The sequence below is a fragment of the Oryctolagus cuniculus genome, chromosome 10, assembly GCF_051225735.1.
Source record: "Oryctolagus cuniculus isolate XC-2025 breed Fujian yellow rabbit chromosome 10, ASM5122573v1, whole genome shotgun sequence".
NCBI classification, from domain to species: Eukaryota; Metazoa; Chordata; class Mammalia; order Lagomorpha; family Leporidae; genus Oryctolagus; species Oryctolagus cuniculus.
The window spans coordinates 56,325,982-56,342,559 of record NC_142876.1 but is presented as its reverse complement, the minus strand read 5'-3'; the positions used below and the strand labels follow the sequence as shown (position 1 = coordinate 56,342,559).

Below are 16,578 nucleotides of genomic sequence, written 5' to 3'. Positions count from 1 at the left end.
TGATTCCCATTGGTTTCCATTTAAGCTAAATGCAGAAACCTCAGTTTATTTGTGCTATTTGGATGTCATACATTGACTTGCTTATTTTGTTCTGAAGACTGGTTTCATTTCTAAAGAGAATAAGAAGCAAAATCCCCCAATTCCAGTAAAACTTAGCTCTAACCATAACTGGGGGTGAGGACCAAATGTCATATCTATCAGTCCAGAATATGGAAAATAACTAGATTATAGAAGTGTTCTCTAACTGGGGAAGGTATGAGGCTGCTGAAATGTAAATTAGGACTGAAAGATAATTTCCCTGTTGGTGTTATTCATGAAATCAGATACAGAGGCAATGCATTATGAATAAAATGAGAAATGAAACCGTAAGTTCATTAATACTAGGTTGGCTTCTTGTTTCGTCAGGCATGAATCGTGTCATTATTGCCTCAATTAATACAAGCACTATGCCCCCTGCAATCTCCCAAGACACATAGTAGAAGTGATGCTCACTTAGTACATCTTCCTTTAAAGAGATCAGAAATAGAATAGAGGACAAGAGAAGCCTGTTTAAAAAAAAAAAAAAAAATTGAAGTAGAAAGAGCCGGCATTGTGGTGTAGCAGGAAAAGTATCTCATGTGGGCACAGGTTGAAGTGCTAGCTTCTCCATTCCCAATCCAGCTCCTTGCTAATGTGCCTGGAAAACAGTGGGAGATGACCCAAGTGCTAGGGCCCTTGCCACCCCTGTGGAACACCACATGGAGTTCCTGGCTTCTGGTTTTGACCTGGTTCAACCTTGGCAGTTGCAGCCATTTGGGGAGTGAATCAGCAAATGGAAGATATTTCTCTTTTTTTTAATTAATTTATTTGAAAGTCATAATTACACAGGGAAAGAAGAAGAGGCAGAGAGAGAGAGGGCTTCCATCTGCTGGTTCACTCCCCCGATGGCCGCAACAGCCAGAGCTGCGCCGATCCAAAGCCAGGAGCCAGGAGCTTCTTCTGGGTCTCCCACATGGGTGCAGGGGCCCAAGGACTTGGGCCATCTTCTACTGCTTTCCAGGCCATAGCAGAGAGCTGGATTGGAAGTGGAGCAGCTGGGACTTGAACCGGCGTCCATATGGGATGCTGGCACTGCAGGCTGCGGCTTTACCCAGCCCCGAAGATATTTCTCCCTCCACCCCATCCCTGTCTCTCTGTCTCTCCCACTTTATCATTCTGCCTTTCAACTAAATAAAAATAAATATTTGTTTAAAAGTTGAAGCAGAAAGAGAAGAGAGAATGTGACTTCACAATGGGGAATGATTAATAGGTGATCGGTCCTTGGGGCCACTCAAACAAAGCTTATTTGCCAGTGGGAGGATGGTAGGCTACAGGTTGTGGGGGAGGGGGAGAAGGGGTTGCAAAATGATGATGAACTTAAAAATCGGCCTGCTATAGATTTATTGACTTGTGAATCCCACTTGCTGCTGCTCTGGCAAGGCCAGACCACATGATTTAGCAACTATTCCCCAGCCCCAAGAGAATGGTGTGGGTGTGTGCCTCTCCCTGTGATTTTTAAAATTCTAGCTGTAACTCTTTTCACTACAGGTCCTGATCAAATACCTCTGAGGGAAGAATTTGAGCAAATTATGCTGAAAGCTATGCAGGAATTTACTCTGAGAGAGCGAGCCCTGCAGCTCGGTGCTCAGTGTGTACCTGTGTCACCAGGACAGCTCCCCTGGCTTGCTAGATTGATTGCCAGTGTTTCTCAGGACTTGGTTCATGTGATCGTGACCCAGAACTCCTTGGCGGAGGGCATTTCAGAGACACTGAGGACTCTCAGCGAAATGAGACACTATCAAAGGCTACCGGATTATGTGGTGGCGATTTGTGCGTCAAAAATCAGAGGAAATGAATTTTGTGTTGTGGTGTTAGGTGAGTAACTGTTTAATCCATTCATTCAATCACTTGTCCATCTGAAAGATATTAATTGGCTGTTTTAGGTATCCACATAATCAACTGGTAGTTATTTGTTCCAATTTGGATCCTTCCTCCTAATTTTAATTCTTTTTTTCCTCCTCAGATCAGAGTCTTATAGCTTTTGGTTTGGCTGGTGTCCCCGTCAGCTGGCTCTGGGAGCATTATTTCAAATCTCATCCTAGTAACAGACACCTTTGTCTCATATTACTCCTGCCCTTAAAAGGCTCTGGAGATGTTACCAGCCTAGCATGTGGTAAAGCCAGTGCCACAGGTGGCCTAAGCCAGTTGAGATTTGCCAGAAAGTTAGCTCTGGTAGTCCCTCCTCCCTGAGGTGTCTGTTTAATGTTATGACATTGACTCCAAAGAAAAGCCTCGGAAAGTTGGTATAAAATGTGGGTTTTTTGTTGTTGTTGTTGTTTTTAATCTGTGCTGATTCTCAATCAGGCGCTAAGCTGGGTAGCCAGGTGGGCTCAATGTTGCTTCTCCACTCTGAAGCAAACGGCACTAAGCCTCCTCACTTTGACAAGACCTGTCTGGTTGTCTTTCTGTACTGTGCATATTTTCACAGAAATTCATCAGACACCATGATACATTAATTTTGTTCATTTTCATTTGTAAAAACAACCACCTAAATTTATATTTCAAAGGCAACTACTCATTGTAACCATGAAAACACAATTTTATCAGGTTTTCCATGCTCTTTCCTTAGTTTGTAAACCCACACATATGTATGTTTTAAGCTACAAACACAAAGTATGCTTTTCCCCTTGATCATAAACATTATCTGTTTCTGTCTGTGTTCTTCAAATTGACATGTCAAAGGCTGCCTCTTTTGATGTAGCATGGGTTTCTTAACCAAGACCCCTATGGTTACGCACTTTGTCTCCAGCTGTTGCATTATAAATAAAATTCCTGTGAACATCTGTTCTCCTGACGAGTCCTCTCTTCTCCCCTCTGTGCTACAGGTCAGCATCAGTCCCGGGCTCTGGCAGAGAGCATGCTCACCACAAGTGAGTTTTTGAAAGAAATTAGTTATGAGCTCATCACAGGAAAGGTCAGTTTCCTGGCCTCACATTTCAAAACCACGTCATTAGGTGAGTGGTTGTAAAACTCAGCGGCCGTGCCAGTCCCTAGCTGCGTGACTGAGTTTAAATCTTAGCCTGTCAAGGATGCGAGTGCGGAGTGTGAGCCTGAAAGCTGATCTTCCGTTTGGAGTGGTTCATCCTGAGTATTTTGTTACTAACACCACAGGAAGCAGCAGGGATTCCAGAGAAAGGCACCTCGGTGCTAGAAGCGAAGCCTCAGCTCTGCCGCCTTGCTGAGTGACCTCGGGTGAATCTCTGTCCCCTGGGTCTCAGTGTTCTGATAACATCATGTGCAGATAGAATAATTCCATTCTACCTGCTTTTGACTATTATGGAGGTCAAAAGAGAAACAGTGTGGCCGGCGCCGTGGCTCACTAGGCTAATCCTCTGCCTTGCGGCGCCGGCACACCGGGTTCTAGTCCCGGTCGGGGCACCGGATTCTGTCCCGGTTGCCCCTCTTCCAGGCCAGCTCTCTGCTGTGGCCAGGGAGTGCAGTAGAGGATGGCCCAAGTGCTTGGGCCCTGCACCCCATGGGAGACCAGGATAAGTACCTGGCTCCTGCCATCGGATCAGCGCGGTGCGCCGGCCACAGCACGCTGGCCGCAGCGGCCATTGGAGGGTGAACCAACGGCAAAGGAAGACCTTTCTCTCTGTTTCTCTCTCTCACTGTCCACTCTGCCTGTCAAAAAAAAAAAAAAAGAGAGAGAAACAGTGTGTGAATGCATGTCACTTGAAAACAATACCAATGTAAGGGAGCCAGCGCTGTAGCGTAGCGGGTAAAGCTGCCGCCTGCAGTGCCGGCATCTCATATGGGCACCAGTTCAAGTCCCGACTGCTCCACTTCCAATCCAGCTCTCTGCTATGGCCTGGGAAAGCAGTGGAAGATGGCCAAAGTCCTTGGGCCTCTGCACTTGTGTAGGAGACCAGGAAGAAGCTCCTGGCTCCTGGCTTCAGATCAATGAAGCTCCGGCTGTTGTGGCCATCTTGGGAGTGAACCAGCAGATGGAAGATCTCTCTCTCTCTCTCTCTCTCTCTCTCTCTCTCTCTCTGCCTCTGCCTATCTGCAACTCTCCCTTTCAAATAAATAAATAAATCTTTAAAAAAAATACCAATGTGGGTAGCTCTTGCCATCAACACTGCCACAACAATGACCAAATATAAACTCTGGCATGAATTGCTGGCTGACCCACAAACTTGATGAGAACCCAGCCTGACCACAAAACTCAGAGACTAATGAAAGCAATAACATGTCATTCCTTGTAACTTTCCTATCTCTATTTTGGAATAGGTGATGACCTGGACATGTTGCTGGAAAAAATGCAGCAAAGAAGAGGAGACAGTGTGGTTACCCCCTTCAATGGAGACCTTCATGAATGTGTGTCCCCTCGAGAGGCTGCTGCTATGATCCCCACACAAAACCTGGGTAATGTCACCCCAGACAAAGAGGGGGAGATCTGTTGTTAGGACAGCTGTTGTAGAAGCAAAGTCACTCTGAGGGTTCTGAGGATTCTTTGGTGGGCTTTTCCTCATTGTCCACATGATAGATTTTATCTGAATTTTTAAAAATGCCTTACCACATCACCCAGATCAAAGGTCTGGTTCTTGGTAAAAATCTGGTTCTTAAGATTAAAGTCTAAGTGAAAAGTAATGGCCTATTTTTTTTCCTTCAAAAATTCCAGGGTTCATGCCGACACCGCAGTTCACTAGGCTAATCCTCCACCTGCGGCGCTGGCACCCTGGGTTCTAGTCCCGGTTGGGGAGCCAGATTCTGTCTCAGTTGCTCCTCTTCCAGTCCAGCTCTCTGCTGTGGCCCGGGAAGGCAATGGAGGATGGCCCAAGTGCTTGGGCCCTGCACCCGCATGGGAGATCAGGAGAAGCACCTGGCTCCTGGCTTTGGATCAGCGCAGCGTGCCGGCCACAACGCGCCAGCCGCAACACGCCAGCCATAGCGGCCACTTGGGGGGTGGGGGGAACCAATGGAAAAAGGAAGACCTTCTCTCTGTCTCTCTCTCTGTGTCTGTCTAACTCTGCCTGTCAAAAAAAAAAAAAAAAATCCAGGGTTCTCGGTCCATTTTCCTTAATTCCCCCGTGGTGCCCAGAGTTGCTGGGGCTGTTTGCAGGTTTCAGAGGACTGCCTGAAAGAGTTTAGGCTGCAGGGTGTGGAAGGGTCCCTGGCTACCTTTCCTTCACTCGTTCTCTGACTTGTAAAACAGGCACAATCTCAGGGAGAGTAAGGCCTTCCGGGCAGATGGAGCAGCAGCACTGACACATCATCTCCCCTACAAGTCAGGGGCCCAAACAGGAACTGAGGGCTGAGGATGAGGAGCTCGGTCATTGAGTTGGATTCCTTTGGATTCAGATTCCTTCCCAGCTCACTGATTGACAGACACAGCATGGGAGAGGAGGGAAGAAGGACAGGAGAGAGTCTTGATGGGAAACAGACCCACATAAGCTGCTGCTGCTGACCATTTGGCTGTACTTGATAGGAATGCAGCATTTATATATGAGGATTTCCGGGTAATAGTAGCATGGCTTGGCATCAGCTCTGTCATGAAAACAAATGTAGGCCGGCACTGTGGCTCACTAGGCTAATCCTCCGCCTTGCGGCGCCGGCACACCGGGTTCTAGTCCTGGTCGGGGCACCGGATTCTGTCCCGGTTGCTCCTCTTCCAGGCCAGCTCTCTGCTGTGGCCAGGGAGTGCAGTGGAGGATGGCCCAAGTGCTTGGGCCCTGCACCCCATGGGAGACCAGGAGAAGCACCTGGCTCCTGCCATCGGATCAGCACAGTGCACTGGCCGCGGCGGCCATTGGAGGATGAACCAATGGCAAAAGGAAGACCTTTCTCTCTGTCTCTCTCTCTCTCACTGTCCACTCTGCCTGTCAAAAAAAAAAAAATGCAAACACAGGCTATAACGTATTTTGACTTCTGGAGAGTATTTGGTAATTCAGTGACCATCCAGATGATCTGAAATGTGTTATGTTCATGGTATTTTAAAAATTCTCAGAATACTTACAGATTCCCAAGTACATAGTCTTGGCTCCATTTGGAAAATGTTGTTGAAAGATGTTTTTGTGTTGCCTCAAACTTCAAAACTTGCTAAGTTAGATTCTACAGGCTTACAAATAGAAATTGTTGTTAGTCCTCAGCCATTCAACTTGTGAAATAATACAAAACTTAACTAGAGCAGACAACAGACTTATTTTCATTGGTGATCTTTGTAGATCAAAACCTATTTGGGTTACTGTTGAAAACTGCAGCTTTGGGCTTTCCCAGTGAGTTTTTTCAGCCGGTAGGGCATGTCTTTGCCTTGGCTGCATTGCAATTTGATTTTAGAAAATATTAATTAGCAGAGGTTAGTTAGGCCCTTGGAAATCTGTTTCAAACTGCCACATGTGTTCCCACTAAAAAGCTGTCCTTTAAACTAGGATATGGCCATTGCCTGCTCAGGTGTTACACTGACAAGCTTGTTTCTTTCATGGTGTGTGTATACGTGCACACACATATATGAGATTGATTGCTTGATTATATTTGCAGTAAAGGCTACTGACCTGCTTAGAGTATCCGGCAGTGTTTTCGTAATGCATCATCTACTGGTGGCCAGCTAGCTATGTCATGAGTCAGGCCTCTCCAGACGGTCCAGGCGTCAGTACTGGATTAGACCACAACCACCTAGACCTGTCAGGTCACAAGCGCTGGCAAAGTCCAGTCAAGTAGGATGAAAGGTGAGGGACACGTCTCCGTGACAACATGAGGTAGAGCTCAGGAGACTATCTCAGACGCAGTTACCACTGACTTGCGGAAGAGGAAATGTTTACCATGGTGTAATCCGGAAGAACTCAGACTCAGCACAATTGCAGCTACAGCGTCAGCATCACCTCTTCCCCTGGACAGGTCTGGGCTCAAGACTGACCTGTGCTGATGTTCCTGAAAACCTGGAAACTCGCCCCCTGCCAGAGATGAGTCCCGGCTCCCACTGCACGAGGGTGTGGTCAACCTCCACCGCTGCTGTTCAGGAAAGGGGTGTCGTATGGGGCATTTGTGATACAAGCAATCCATTTTTAAATGACACATTTGTTAAACTGCAGCACCCACTAGTGAGCACATCTCAGCAGCATTTTTCAGGGGAAATTGGCCAATCTATTAAAACTCAGTAGAAAGTAAAAAGAGCAAGTGAGGATTCTTGGTGATAGAGTATCACTTTAGCGTATGTGTCACATGCCCCCAAATGGACTGATAACAGCCATCAGGGAGAGAAATTAATTGTATTTTTATGACTTTTTTATTTTAGATTTAGATAATGAAACCTTCCAAATTTATCAACCACAGCTTACAGTTGCCAGAAAACTTTTATCCCAGGTGTGTGCTATTGCGGACAGTGGCAGCCAGAGCCTGGACCTCGGTCACTTCAGCAAAGTGGACTTCATCATCATTGTCCCGAGATCGGAGGTTCTGGTGCAGCAAACTCTTCAAAGAGTTCGACAATCAGGTGAGAGGACCCAACCTACAGCTAGCCCTAGATTCCCTCTGGCTCATCCTTTGTCTTAATCTAGCTTATAGGACAAGTGAAATTCTCTTCACTAATAAAAAGCAGAAATCGAAAGAAAAGAAGGAAGGGAGGGAGGAAGGGAAGAAGAAAAAGAGAGAGAGAGAGAGAGAAATCAATTATAAGCACTTAAGCACTTTAAATGTTATTTTGAATTTACCCGTAAGTTTACTCTCAAAGTACTCTGACCTATTTCCCTCCAAGGTCAAGGATAAAAGGATGTGCATGTTTGCGAACCACAGTTAAGTCCACGATGTAATCCATGGACTGGAATCTGTCATTCATTTATGAAAAGACATTTTCATGCAGTGATGGACTCTGTACCACCTGACCGACTTCTAGCTCAGATAGACCACATTTTCATGGGTGGATTTTTGGACATTTACCATATTAGCAGCATATTTTCGACCTCAAAACCAGAGCACCATCCTGCATGTCAACAATGAGAAGGCTCACTGAAAAAATACAAGGTTAGAATTATTCCTAAGAACTTTAAAAGTATAGAGGAAATTCTTGCCCCAGAAAAATGCTAAAAGGAAAGAAAATAAAAATTTTATAAGTGTGGTAAATAATGCCCTTTTAAAAAATAAAATTTGCTTGGGATTACAAGAAGCTATGAGGAATTTAGAAAATTGCAACAACTTGGGTGGGCATTGTGGCAGAGTGGGTTAAGGCTCTGCTTGGAATATCCACATCCCATATTGGAGTGCCTGGGGTTGAGTTCTGCCTCCACTTCCAATCCAGCTCCCTGATAGTGTGCACTGCGGGAGGCAGCAAATGATGGCTCAAATACTTGGGTCCCCCACCATTCATGTTGGAGACCCAGATGGAGTTTCTGGTACCCGGCTTCAGCCTGGCCTAGCCCCAGCTGTTCCAGGCATTTAGGGAGTGAACCAGCAGATGGAAATTTGGATGTGTGTGGTCTCTCTCTCTTTCTCTCAAATACGTAGAAATAAACTTTTTTAAAAAAAAAATTACATCTGGCTTTGGCATACATATTGAAATTTTTGCTTTAAAAATCACTTTTATATTAAAAAGTAACCATTTTACTTCAGAAAAAGCATGATTAGAGTAGTCTTTATTTTGAGAACTGCAAGAAACAAAGAAAAACTTAAATATTTATAATCCTGCCATTCAAGGATAACCACTGTTAAAATTCTGGTACTAACAAATGATTTAATACCTGGTATTACTGCTCTCTTCTTGCCTGTGTTGGTTTTTCACTTGACATTATTGAATACACATTTTTCCATGTCATGAAAAGCATAATTTTAATGATTGTGTACTATTCTACATCATAATTATGCCAAAACTTATTTGTTTTGATATTTAAATATTTTCATATTCTTGGAATACACACCAATTGAAAGAAGAAGACAGCTTATATGCATGTTATGAAACAAAGAAGAGGAATTGTCCAGGGCAGAGTAAATACTTAGCAGGAGATCACCCATTAAAAAACCCCTTAACAGGGATCAGTGCTGTGGAGTAGTGGATAAAGCTGCTGCCTGCAGTGCCAGCATCCCATACGGGCGCCAGTTTGAATCCCGGCTGTTCCACTTCCGATACAGCTCCCTGCCAATGTGCCTAGGAAAGCAGTGGAAGATGGTCCAAGTGCTTGGGCCCCTGCACCCATGTAGGAGACCCAGAAGAAGCTCCTGGCTTCTCATCAGGCCAAGCTCTGGCCGTTGCAGCCATTTGGGGATGGAAGACCTCTCTCTCTCTCTCTCTCTCTCTCTCTCTCTGCTTCATCCCTCTGTAACTGTCTTTCAAATAAATAAATAAATCTTTAACCCCCCCCCCAAAAAAAAAACCTCTTAACAAGCCTATTAAAAGCTAAAAGATTCTTGAGAATTCATCTGACAGTTTTCTCATGTTTCACTGTGTGAGTGGAGGAGATTGGTTTGCCTGAGGTCCCGGAGGACAGACAAGGGCTGTTTTTTCCTAATATGCCAAGTGCCCATTCAGTGCCTCTCCTGGCCTGGCACTAGCAGGTGCTCCACTGATGGAGGGCTGGGGGTGGGAGGTGGGGTGGGGATACCTCTCTGCTTGCTGGGTCCCATTCGCCTCCTTAAAGAAAGCATTTCAGCAGCCAGGCTGCCAGGAAAAGCACCAGGCAGGGATAAGCTGCCAGGCACGCAGAAAGGGTATGTCCTTGGCAGCCCATGTGTGCCTGAAAGTAACAGGATGAAAATAGAAACTGTCACATTGTTGCAGACCCAGCACTAATGTGGAGCATATAATACAGGAACTCACATTCTAATTAAGAAAGGAAGGAAGGGAGGGAGGGGGGAAAAAGGAAAAGAAAACATTATGGAAAGAACTTGAATATTAAAAAGGAAATGGGTGACACCTTTAAGTTGGCTCACCATGGACTTGTGACTTCTGGAGTCATCAGTACAGAAGGAGCATTTTCAGATGGCAGGAAATGCTATTGTTTTAGTGTCGTTTAGAAAAAATCTGAAGTTGTAAGACAATTCTAATTCATATTCTGTAAATTAGAACACCAGGGTACTCTCTCTGTCTCTGATACAGTCCAAAGGCAAATGACCTTTTGGTTAAGGTGGGAAGGAAGAACACAGGGAGTATTAGTGGTGGTACTTTTTATCTTCCTGTTTTTAATGTGGTATAAATGGGAACTCCCAGCAGATGGGAGCAGGTCTGGCAGTCTCCAGGCAAAGTTCTTAATCATGCTCAGGGGAATAAGACAAGTTTGGCATTTCAACACATGTGTTCTTATAAAAGATCTGTAGAGATATGGACATGAGGAAGTTTAAGCAAGTGGTAGCAATGAGGAGGAGAAGTAAAAAGAGAGGAAGGTCTTCTCATTTTCTTCATATTCTTGCTTTGTCTCATCAAGCTCACACCCCCTTATTGGCCACCTACAGAAAAAAAAATACTTATTGGGCAGTGACCAAGGCACCAGGAAACAGGATCCCTAGAAAAGTCCTCCATCCTGGGGTGGAAGAAACACCAGAGATGTGTTTGTGCAAACAGAATTGAAAGTTTCCATCATTTCCAGCTGGATGACTAGTCAGTATCCACTCTGGGATCAGAAGTTCCTCATCCTCAAACACCCCAGCCCCCACTCTTCTGCCTCTAGTCGCACTGTGTACTCTGGTGGACCCTGGGCCCATCAGTTCCAGTGTTCACAGTTTCAGACCACAGACCCCTTTGCTGCATACTGAAGATGCCGGATACCATGGTTCCTGAATTAGATCTCTTTCCCATTCTCTGCACGCTGGCTGTGGCACACCCCATTCTACTCATTCAAACTTCACACGTCATTCTTCTTGCTTTTCCTCAAATTCTGACTTATTTGAGAGACAGAGAGGCAGAAAGAGCCCCCATCCACTGACTGACCAAATGGTCACGCTGGCCATGGCTTGGCCAGGATGAAGCTGGGAGCCCAGAACTCAATTTAGATCTCCCATGCAGGTGACAGGAACCCAGTTACTTGAGCCGTCACTTCATGAGGGGCATTAGACGCTGGCCCAAATATCTGCATTCCTGTTCTCCATGTGGAAGACCTGGATTGAGTTTTACGCTCCTGGCTTTGGCCTGGTCCAGTCCTGGGTGTTTGGGGGAACTAATCTGTGAATGCCTTTCAAATAAAATAAATATAAAGAAATTTAACATTTTTAAAGTAAGATTTAATATTTAGGTAGACATAGCCCTTAATCTTTTGGTAGCATTATTGGTAGCCCAGGTGGGCCCTGCCGACACTAATTTTTTGTTGTAGAGTTGGAAAAAGGTGACACTTTATTCCTCCTGTCCAACTGAAACTTTTTTTTTTAGATTTATTTATTTATTTATTTATTTTGTAAGATAGAGTTATAGACAGAGAGAGAGATATCTTCTATCTGCTAGCTCACTCTCCAAATGCCCGCAATGGCTGGAGCTAAGCTGATCCGAAGCCAGGAGCCTGGAGCTTCTTCCGGGTCTCCCACGTGGGTGCAGGGGCCCAAGCACTGGGGTCATCTTCCACTGCTCTCCCAGGCATGTTAGCAGGAAAGTAGATCTGAAGTGGAGCAGCCAGGACTCCCTAGCATCCATAGAGGATGCCACCACTGCAGGTTGCAGATTCACCTGCCACGCTATTGCACTGAAATTTCTAACTAAAATTTTCTATTTTTTGGCCAACATCCAGTCTCCTCAGCTCCCAAACCCCTGCTTATTTCTTGATTGGATATTCAACCTAAAAACAAAAAACACAAAGCAAAGACAATTAGTGAAACTCAAAAAAGTGCAGGCTGTGTATAAGAGACCATTATTACGATGTCAGTCATTTTGTAAGATAACAGTGCCATGTGGTTATGGAGAAGAATGCCTTTGCTCTTCTGCCACACGTGTTGAAGAATTCAGGGATGAGATATTACGATATAGGTTACTTGTTTCAAATTATTTAGCAATAAATTAAAGCATAATAATAAGAAAAGGCAAGCATAGCAGAATTTTAGCAATTGGTTATTCTGACTGAAGAGTATACACAAATATTGCACTAGCTCAATTTCTGTTGTATTCAAAATAGAAAGTAAATGGGGGAGCCGGCGCCATGGTTCACTTGGTTAATCCTCCACCTGCGGCACCAGCATCCCATATGGGCGCCGGGTTCTACTCCCAGTTGCTCCTCTTCCAGTCCAGCTCTCTGCTGCGGCCCAGGAAGGCAGTGGAGGATGGCCCAAGTGCTTGGGCACCTGTACCTGCATGGGAGACCAGGAAGAAGCACTTGGCTCTTGGCTTTGGATCAGCGCAGCTCCAGCCATAGCGGCCATTTTGGGAGTAAACCAATGGAAGGAAGACCTTTCTCTCTTTCTCTCTCTCTCACTGTCTAACTCTACCTGTCAAATAATAATAATAATAATAATAATAATGTAAATGGGAAATAGTTGCTGTTCATTGATATGTCCATCAGATGAAATTTAGTATAGTTGTCATTTTTTTGTTTCTAAAATATGGGTGCTTAAGAAACATTAATTATCAAAAAAAAAAAAAAAACCCACAACATTTATAAAAGATACTAAAAAAAAGGCTGGCGCCGCGGCTCACTAGGCTAATCCTCCGCCTTGCGGCGCTGGCACACCGGGTTCTAGTCCCGGTTGGGGCGCCAGATTCTGTCCCGGTTGCCCCTCTTCCAGGCCAGCTCTCTGCTGTGGCCAGGGAGTGCAGTGGAGCATGGCCCAGGTGCTTGGGCCCTGCACCCCATGGGAGACCAGGAAAAGCACCTGGCTCCTGGCTCCTGCCACCGGATCAGTGCGGTGCGCCGGCCGCAGCGGCCATTGGAGGGTGAACCAACGGCAAAGGAAGACCTTTCTCTCTGTCTCTCTCTCTCTCACTGTCCACTCTGCCTGTCAAAAAAAATAAAAATAAAAAAAATAAATAAATAAAAAATAAAAAAAAGATACTAAAAAAAAATCACAACCAAATGACCTCCATTACCACCAAAATAAGGAACACTCTGATGTTAATGTTGCTTCTTCAAAGATAGCCATATCCTGAATTTGGGGTCTATCATGGCTTGCTGGTATTTGTAGTTTTACCATAATGCCTTAACTCCTAAATAGCGTATCATTTAATTTCTTATACTTGATACTTTTTGGTAAATGCCATGCATTATGTATTCTGTGATTCACTCTTTGTGCTCAGCATTATGTCCTGGGAATCAGTCCTGGTGTGTGAAGCTGTACTTCATTTCGTTTCACTGTATTTCAGTATTCGCCATATGGAACATACCTATCACGCATTTTTAAACAAGTCATTTCTACTGTCGGACATGTGGATGTTTCTAGTTTTTTACTCTTTCAAACTGTGCTGGTTGGTACATGTAAAAATTTCTCTGTTGATGTATAGGTTGTGTACATTTCCAACTTTACCAAATAAGGGGACATTTTTATACAAAGTCATATTTAAATTTCACCCACAATGCATGTGCATCAGTTGAAAATAGTTGATAGGGGCATGTTTCTTTAAAAATTTTTTGCCTTAAAATAATTTTAGACAAAAAGAAAAGTCACAAAAATAGCACAAGGAATCCAAAAATGAAATGAACAACTACATTTATAATAGCATTAAGGCCGGCACCGCGGCTCACTAGGCTAATCCTCCGCTTTGCGGCGCCGGCACACCGGGTTCTAGTCCTGGTAGGGCGCCAGATTCTGTCCCGGTTGCCCCTCTTCCAGGCCAGCTCTCTGCTGTGGCCAGGGAGTGCAGTGGAGGATGGCCCAAGTGCTTGGGCCCTGCACCCCATGGGAGACCAGGATAAGTACCTGGCTCCTGCCATCGGATCAGCACAGTGCATCGGCCGCAGCGTGCCAGCTGCGGCAGCCATTGGAGGGTGAACCAAAGGCAAAGGAAGACCTTTCTCTCTGTCTCTCTCTCTCACTGTCCACTCTGCCTGTCAAAAAATAAAAATAAAAAATAAATAAAATAATAGCATTAAAAGAATAAAACAATAATTTGACAAAAATGTGTAAAGCTTATAATAAAATTATAAAACACTGTTGGAAAAAACTAAAGAAGGGGCCAGTATTGTGGCGCAGCAGGTTAAGCTGCTGCCTGCAACATGGCACCCATATGAATGCCTGTTCGAATCCTGGCTGCTCCTCTTCCAATCCAGCTCCCTGCTAATGCACCTGGGAAAGCAACAGAAGATGGAGAAAGTGCTTGGGCCCCTACTCCCACGTAGGAGACCCAGATGAGGCTCCCGGTTTCAGCCTGACCCATGCAGGGAATAAATCAGCAGATGGAAGTTCTCACTTCCTCTTTCTTTGTTAACACTGCCTTTCAAAAAAAAAGACATTAAGACATTAAAGAAGACCTAAATAAGCCGGCGCCGTGGCTCAATAGGCTAATCCTCCACCTTGCGGCGCCGGCACACCGGGTTCTAGTCCCGGTTGGGGCGCCGGATTCTGTCCCGGTTGCCCCTCTTCCAGGCCAGCTCTCTGCTATGGCCAGGGAGTGCAGTGGAGGATGGCCCAGGTGCTTGGGCCCTGCACCCCATGGGAGACCAGGAAAAGCACCTGGCACCTGGCTCCTGGCTCCTGCCAGGATCAGCGCGGTGCGCCGGCTGCAGCGGCGGCCATTGGAGGGTGAACCAACGGCAAAGGAAGACCTTTCTCTCTGTCTCTCTCTCTCACTGTCCACTCTGCCTGTCAAAAAAAAAAAAAAAAAAAGACCTAAATAATTGAAAAGATATCCATATTCATGGATTTGAATACATTAATTTTAAAAAAAATTTTTTGTGTTTATTTGACAGGTAGAGTTATAGACAGTGAGAGAGAGACAGAGAGAAAGGTCTTCCTTCCATTGGTTTACTCCCCAATGAGTAGAATTGGGAATCTAAAAGTAAACTCTCCTATTTACAGTTAATTGAATTTTTTTATTTTTAAAAGATTTGTTTTATTTATTTGAAAGGCAGAGTTACAAAGAATGAGAGAGAGACAGAGACAGGTCTTCCATCTGCTGGTTCACTCCCCAAATGGCAGCAACAGGTGGGCCAGGCTGAAGACCAGGAGCCTGGATCCATCCAGGTATCCCATGTAGGTGGCAGGGGTGCAAGTAGTTGGGCCGCCTTCTGCTACTTTCCCAGCTGCATTAGCAGGGAGCTGGATTGGAAGTGAAACAGCTGGGACTCAAACTGGCATTCATACGAGATGCTGGCATCACAGGCAGTGGCTTAACCCACTGCACCACAATGCCAGCCCCAGTTCACTGAATTTCAACAAGTTGCCAAGATAATTTAATCGAGAAAGAATAGTCTTTTCAATGAATAGTGCTAGGATAATTGGATATCCACATGCAATACCATGAAGTTGGCTTCCCTACCTTGCATACGAAAAACAGAATGGATCAAAGAACTAAATATGAGAGCTAAAACTATAAAAGTACTTGAAGAAAACAGTTGTGGCCAGCGCCGCGGCTCAATAGGCTAATCCTCTACCTAGCAGCGCTGGCACACAGGGTTCTAGTCCTGGTAGGGGCGCCAGATTCTTTCCCGGTTGCCCCTCTTCCAGGCCAGCTCTCTGCTGTGGCCAAGGAAGGCAGTGGAGGATGGCCCAAGTGCTAGGGCTCTGCACCCCATGGGAGACCAGGAGAAGCACCTGGCTCCTGCCTTCGAATCAGCGCGGTGCGCCGGCCGCAGCATGCCAGCCGTGGCGGCCATTGGAGGGTGAACCAACGGCAAAAAGGAAGACCTTTGTCTCTGTCTCTCTCTCTCTCTCACTATCCACTCTGCCTGTCCAAAAAAAAAAAAAAAAAAAAGTTGTAAATCTTTGTGACTTTGAATTAATCATTAATTAATGATTTCTTAGATGGGACACTGAAAGTATAAATTTTATAAATAAACTGAACATCATCAAAATTAAAAACATTTGTGCATTGAAAGATACCATCAAGAAAGTGAAAAGACAGCCCACAGAATAGGAGAAACTATTTGAAAATCATATATCTGATAAAGGACTATGTTTATAATATATAAAGACCTATCACAACTCAATAATAAATAGACAAATAGTGTAATTAAGGTACAGGTGAAGGATTTGAATAGGCATTTATCCAGAGAAGGTGAATGAATCGGCAATAAGCACATGAGAAAAAATGCCTAACGTCATTAGCCATTGGAGAAATGAAAATCAAAATCACAATGAAATACTACTATACACTACTACAGTGGCTATAATAAAAAGAGAAAAGCAATGTTTGAATATGTGGAGAAGCTGGAACCCCATACACTGCTGGAACAAATGTGAAATCATACAGCCACGTTAGAAAACAGACTGGTTCAGCGGTTAAACAGAGTTAACATGTGACCCAACAGCATGAAATGAGAGGGAAGTATAAACATACTCATATGACCACACAAAACCCAAACACAAATGTTCGTAACAGTATTATTCATAATAGCTCCCAAAGTGAAAACAACCTAAGTGTCCACTAACTGATGAGTGTGTAAGTAAAATGTGGTGTACCCATTCTAAGGAATATTAGCAATGAAGAGCAATGGAGTATTGGTT

The 16,578-nt window shown here is 44.8% G+C and overlaps 1 protein-coding gene and 1 long non-coding RNA gene across 16 annotated transcripts in view; one reads left to right on the top strand and one right to left on the bottom strand.

Annotated features, from left to right (window-relative positions):
- The window catches only part of LOC108177133 (uncharacterized), a 39,181-nt gene extending 32,132 nt beyond the window's left edge, over positions 1-7,049 (bottom strand). For 3 of the 7 annotated variants that reach the window (XR_016214613.1, XR_016214615.1, XR_016214618.1), the window contains exons 1-2: positions 6,573-6,949; positions 6,038-6,139 (exon numbers count right to left, since the gene is read on the bottom strand). This is a non-coding gene — a long non-coding RNA (uncharacterized LOC108177133). Of the gene's footprint in view, positions 1-6,037; positions 6,140-6,572 lie in introns of all 7 variants that reach the window. The other 4 variants (XR_016214614.1, XR_011379407.2, XR_016214617.1 and 1 more) reach the window with 4 other exon arrangements.
- Positions 1-16,578, top strand: part of GREB1L (GREB1 like retinoic acid receptor coactivator) — a 285,560-nt gene that overhangs the window by 210,466 nt on the left and 58,516 nt on the right. For 8 of the 9 annotated variants that reach the window (XR_016214605.1, XR_016214606.1, XM_051852064.3 and 5 more), the window contains 4 exons: positions 1,567-1,893; positions 2,904-3,032; positions 4,312-4,446; positions 7,313-7,510. Coding sequence is in view for 7 of the 9 variants with exons in the window: in XM_051852064.3 (XP_051708024.1) it covers positions 1,567-1,893; positions 2,904-3,032; positions 4,312-4,446; positions 7,313-7,510 (789 nt within the window). In the remaining 2 variants the exon portion in view is untranslated. Of the gene's footprint in view, positions 1-1,566; positions 1,894-2,903; positions 3,033-3,074; positions 3,271-4,311; positions 4,447-7,312; positions 7,511-16,578 lie in introns of those variants that run through there. The other variant, XM_089305848.1, reaches the window with a different exon arrangement.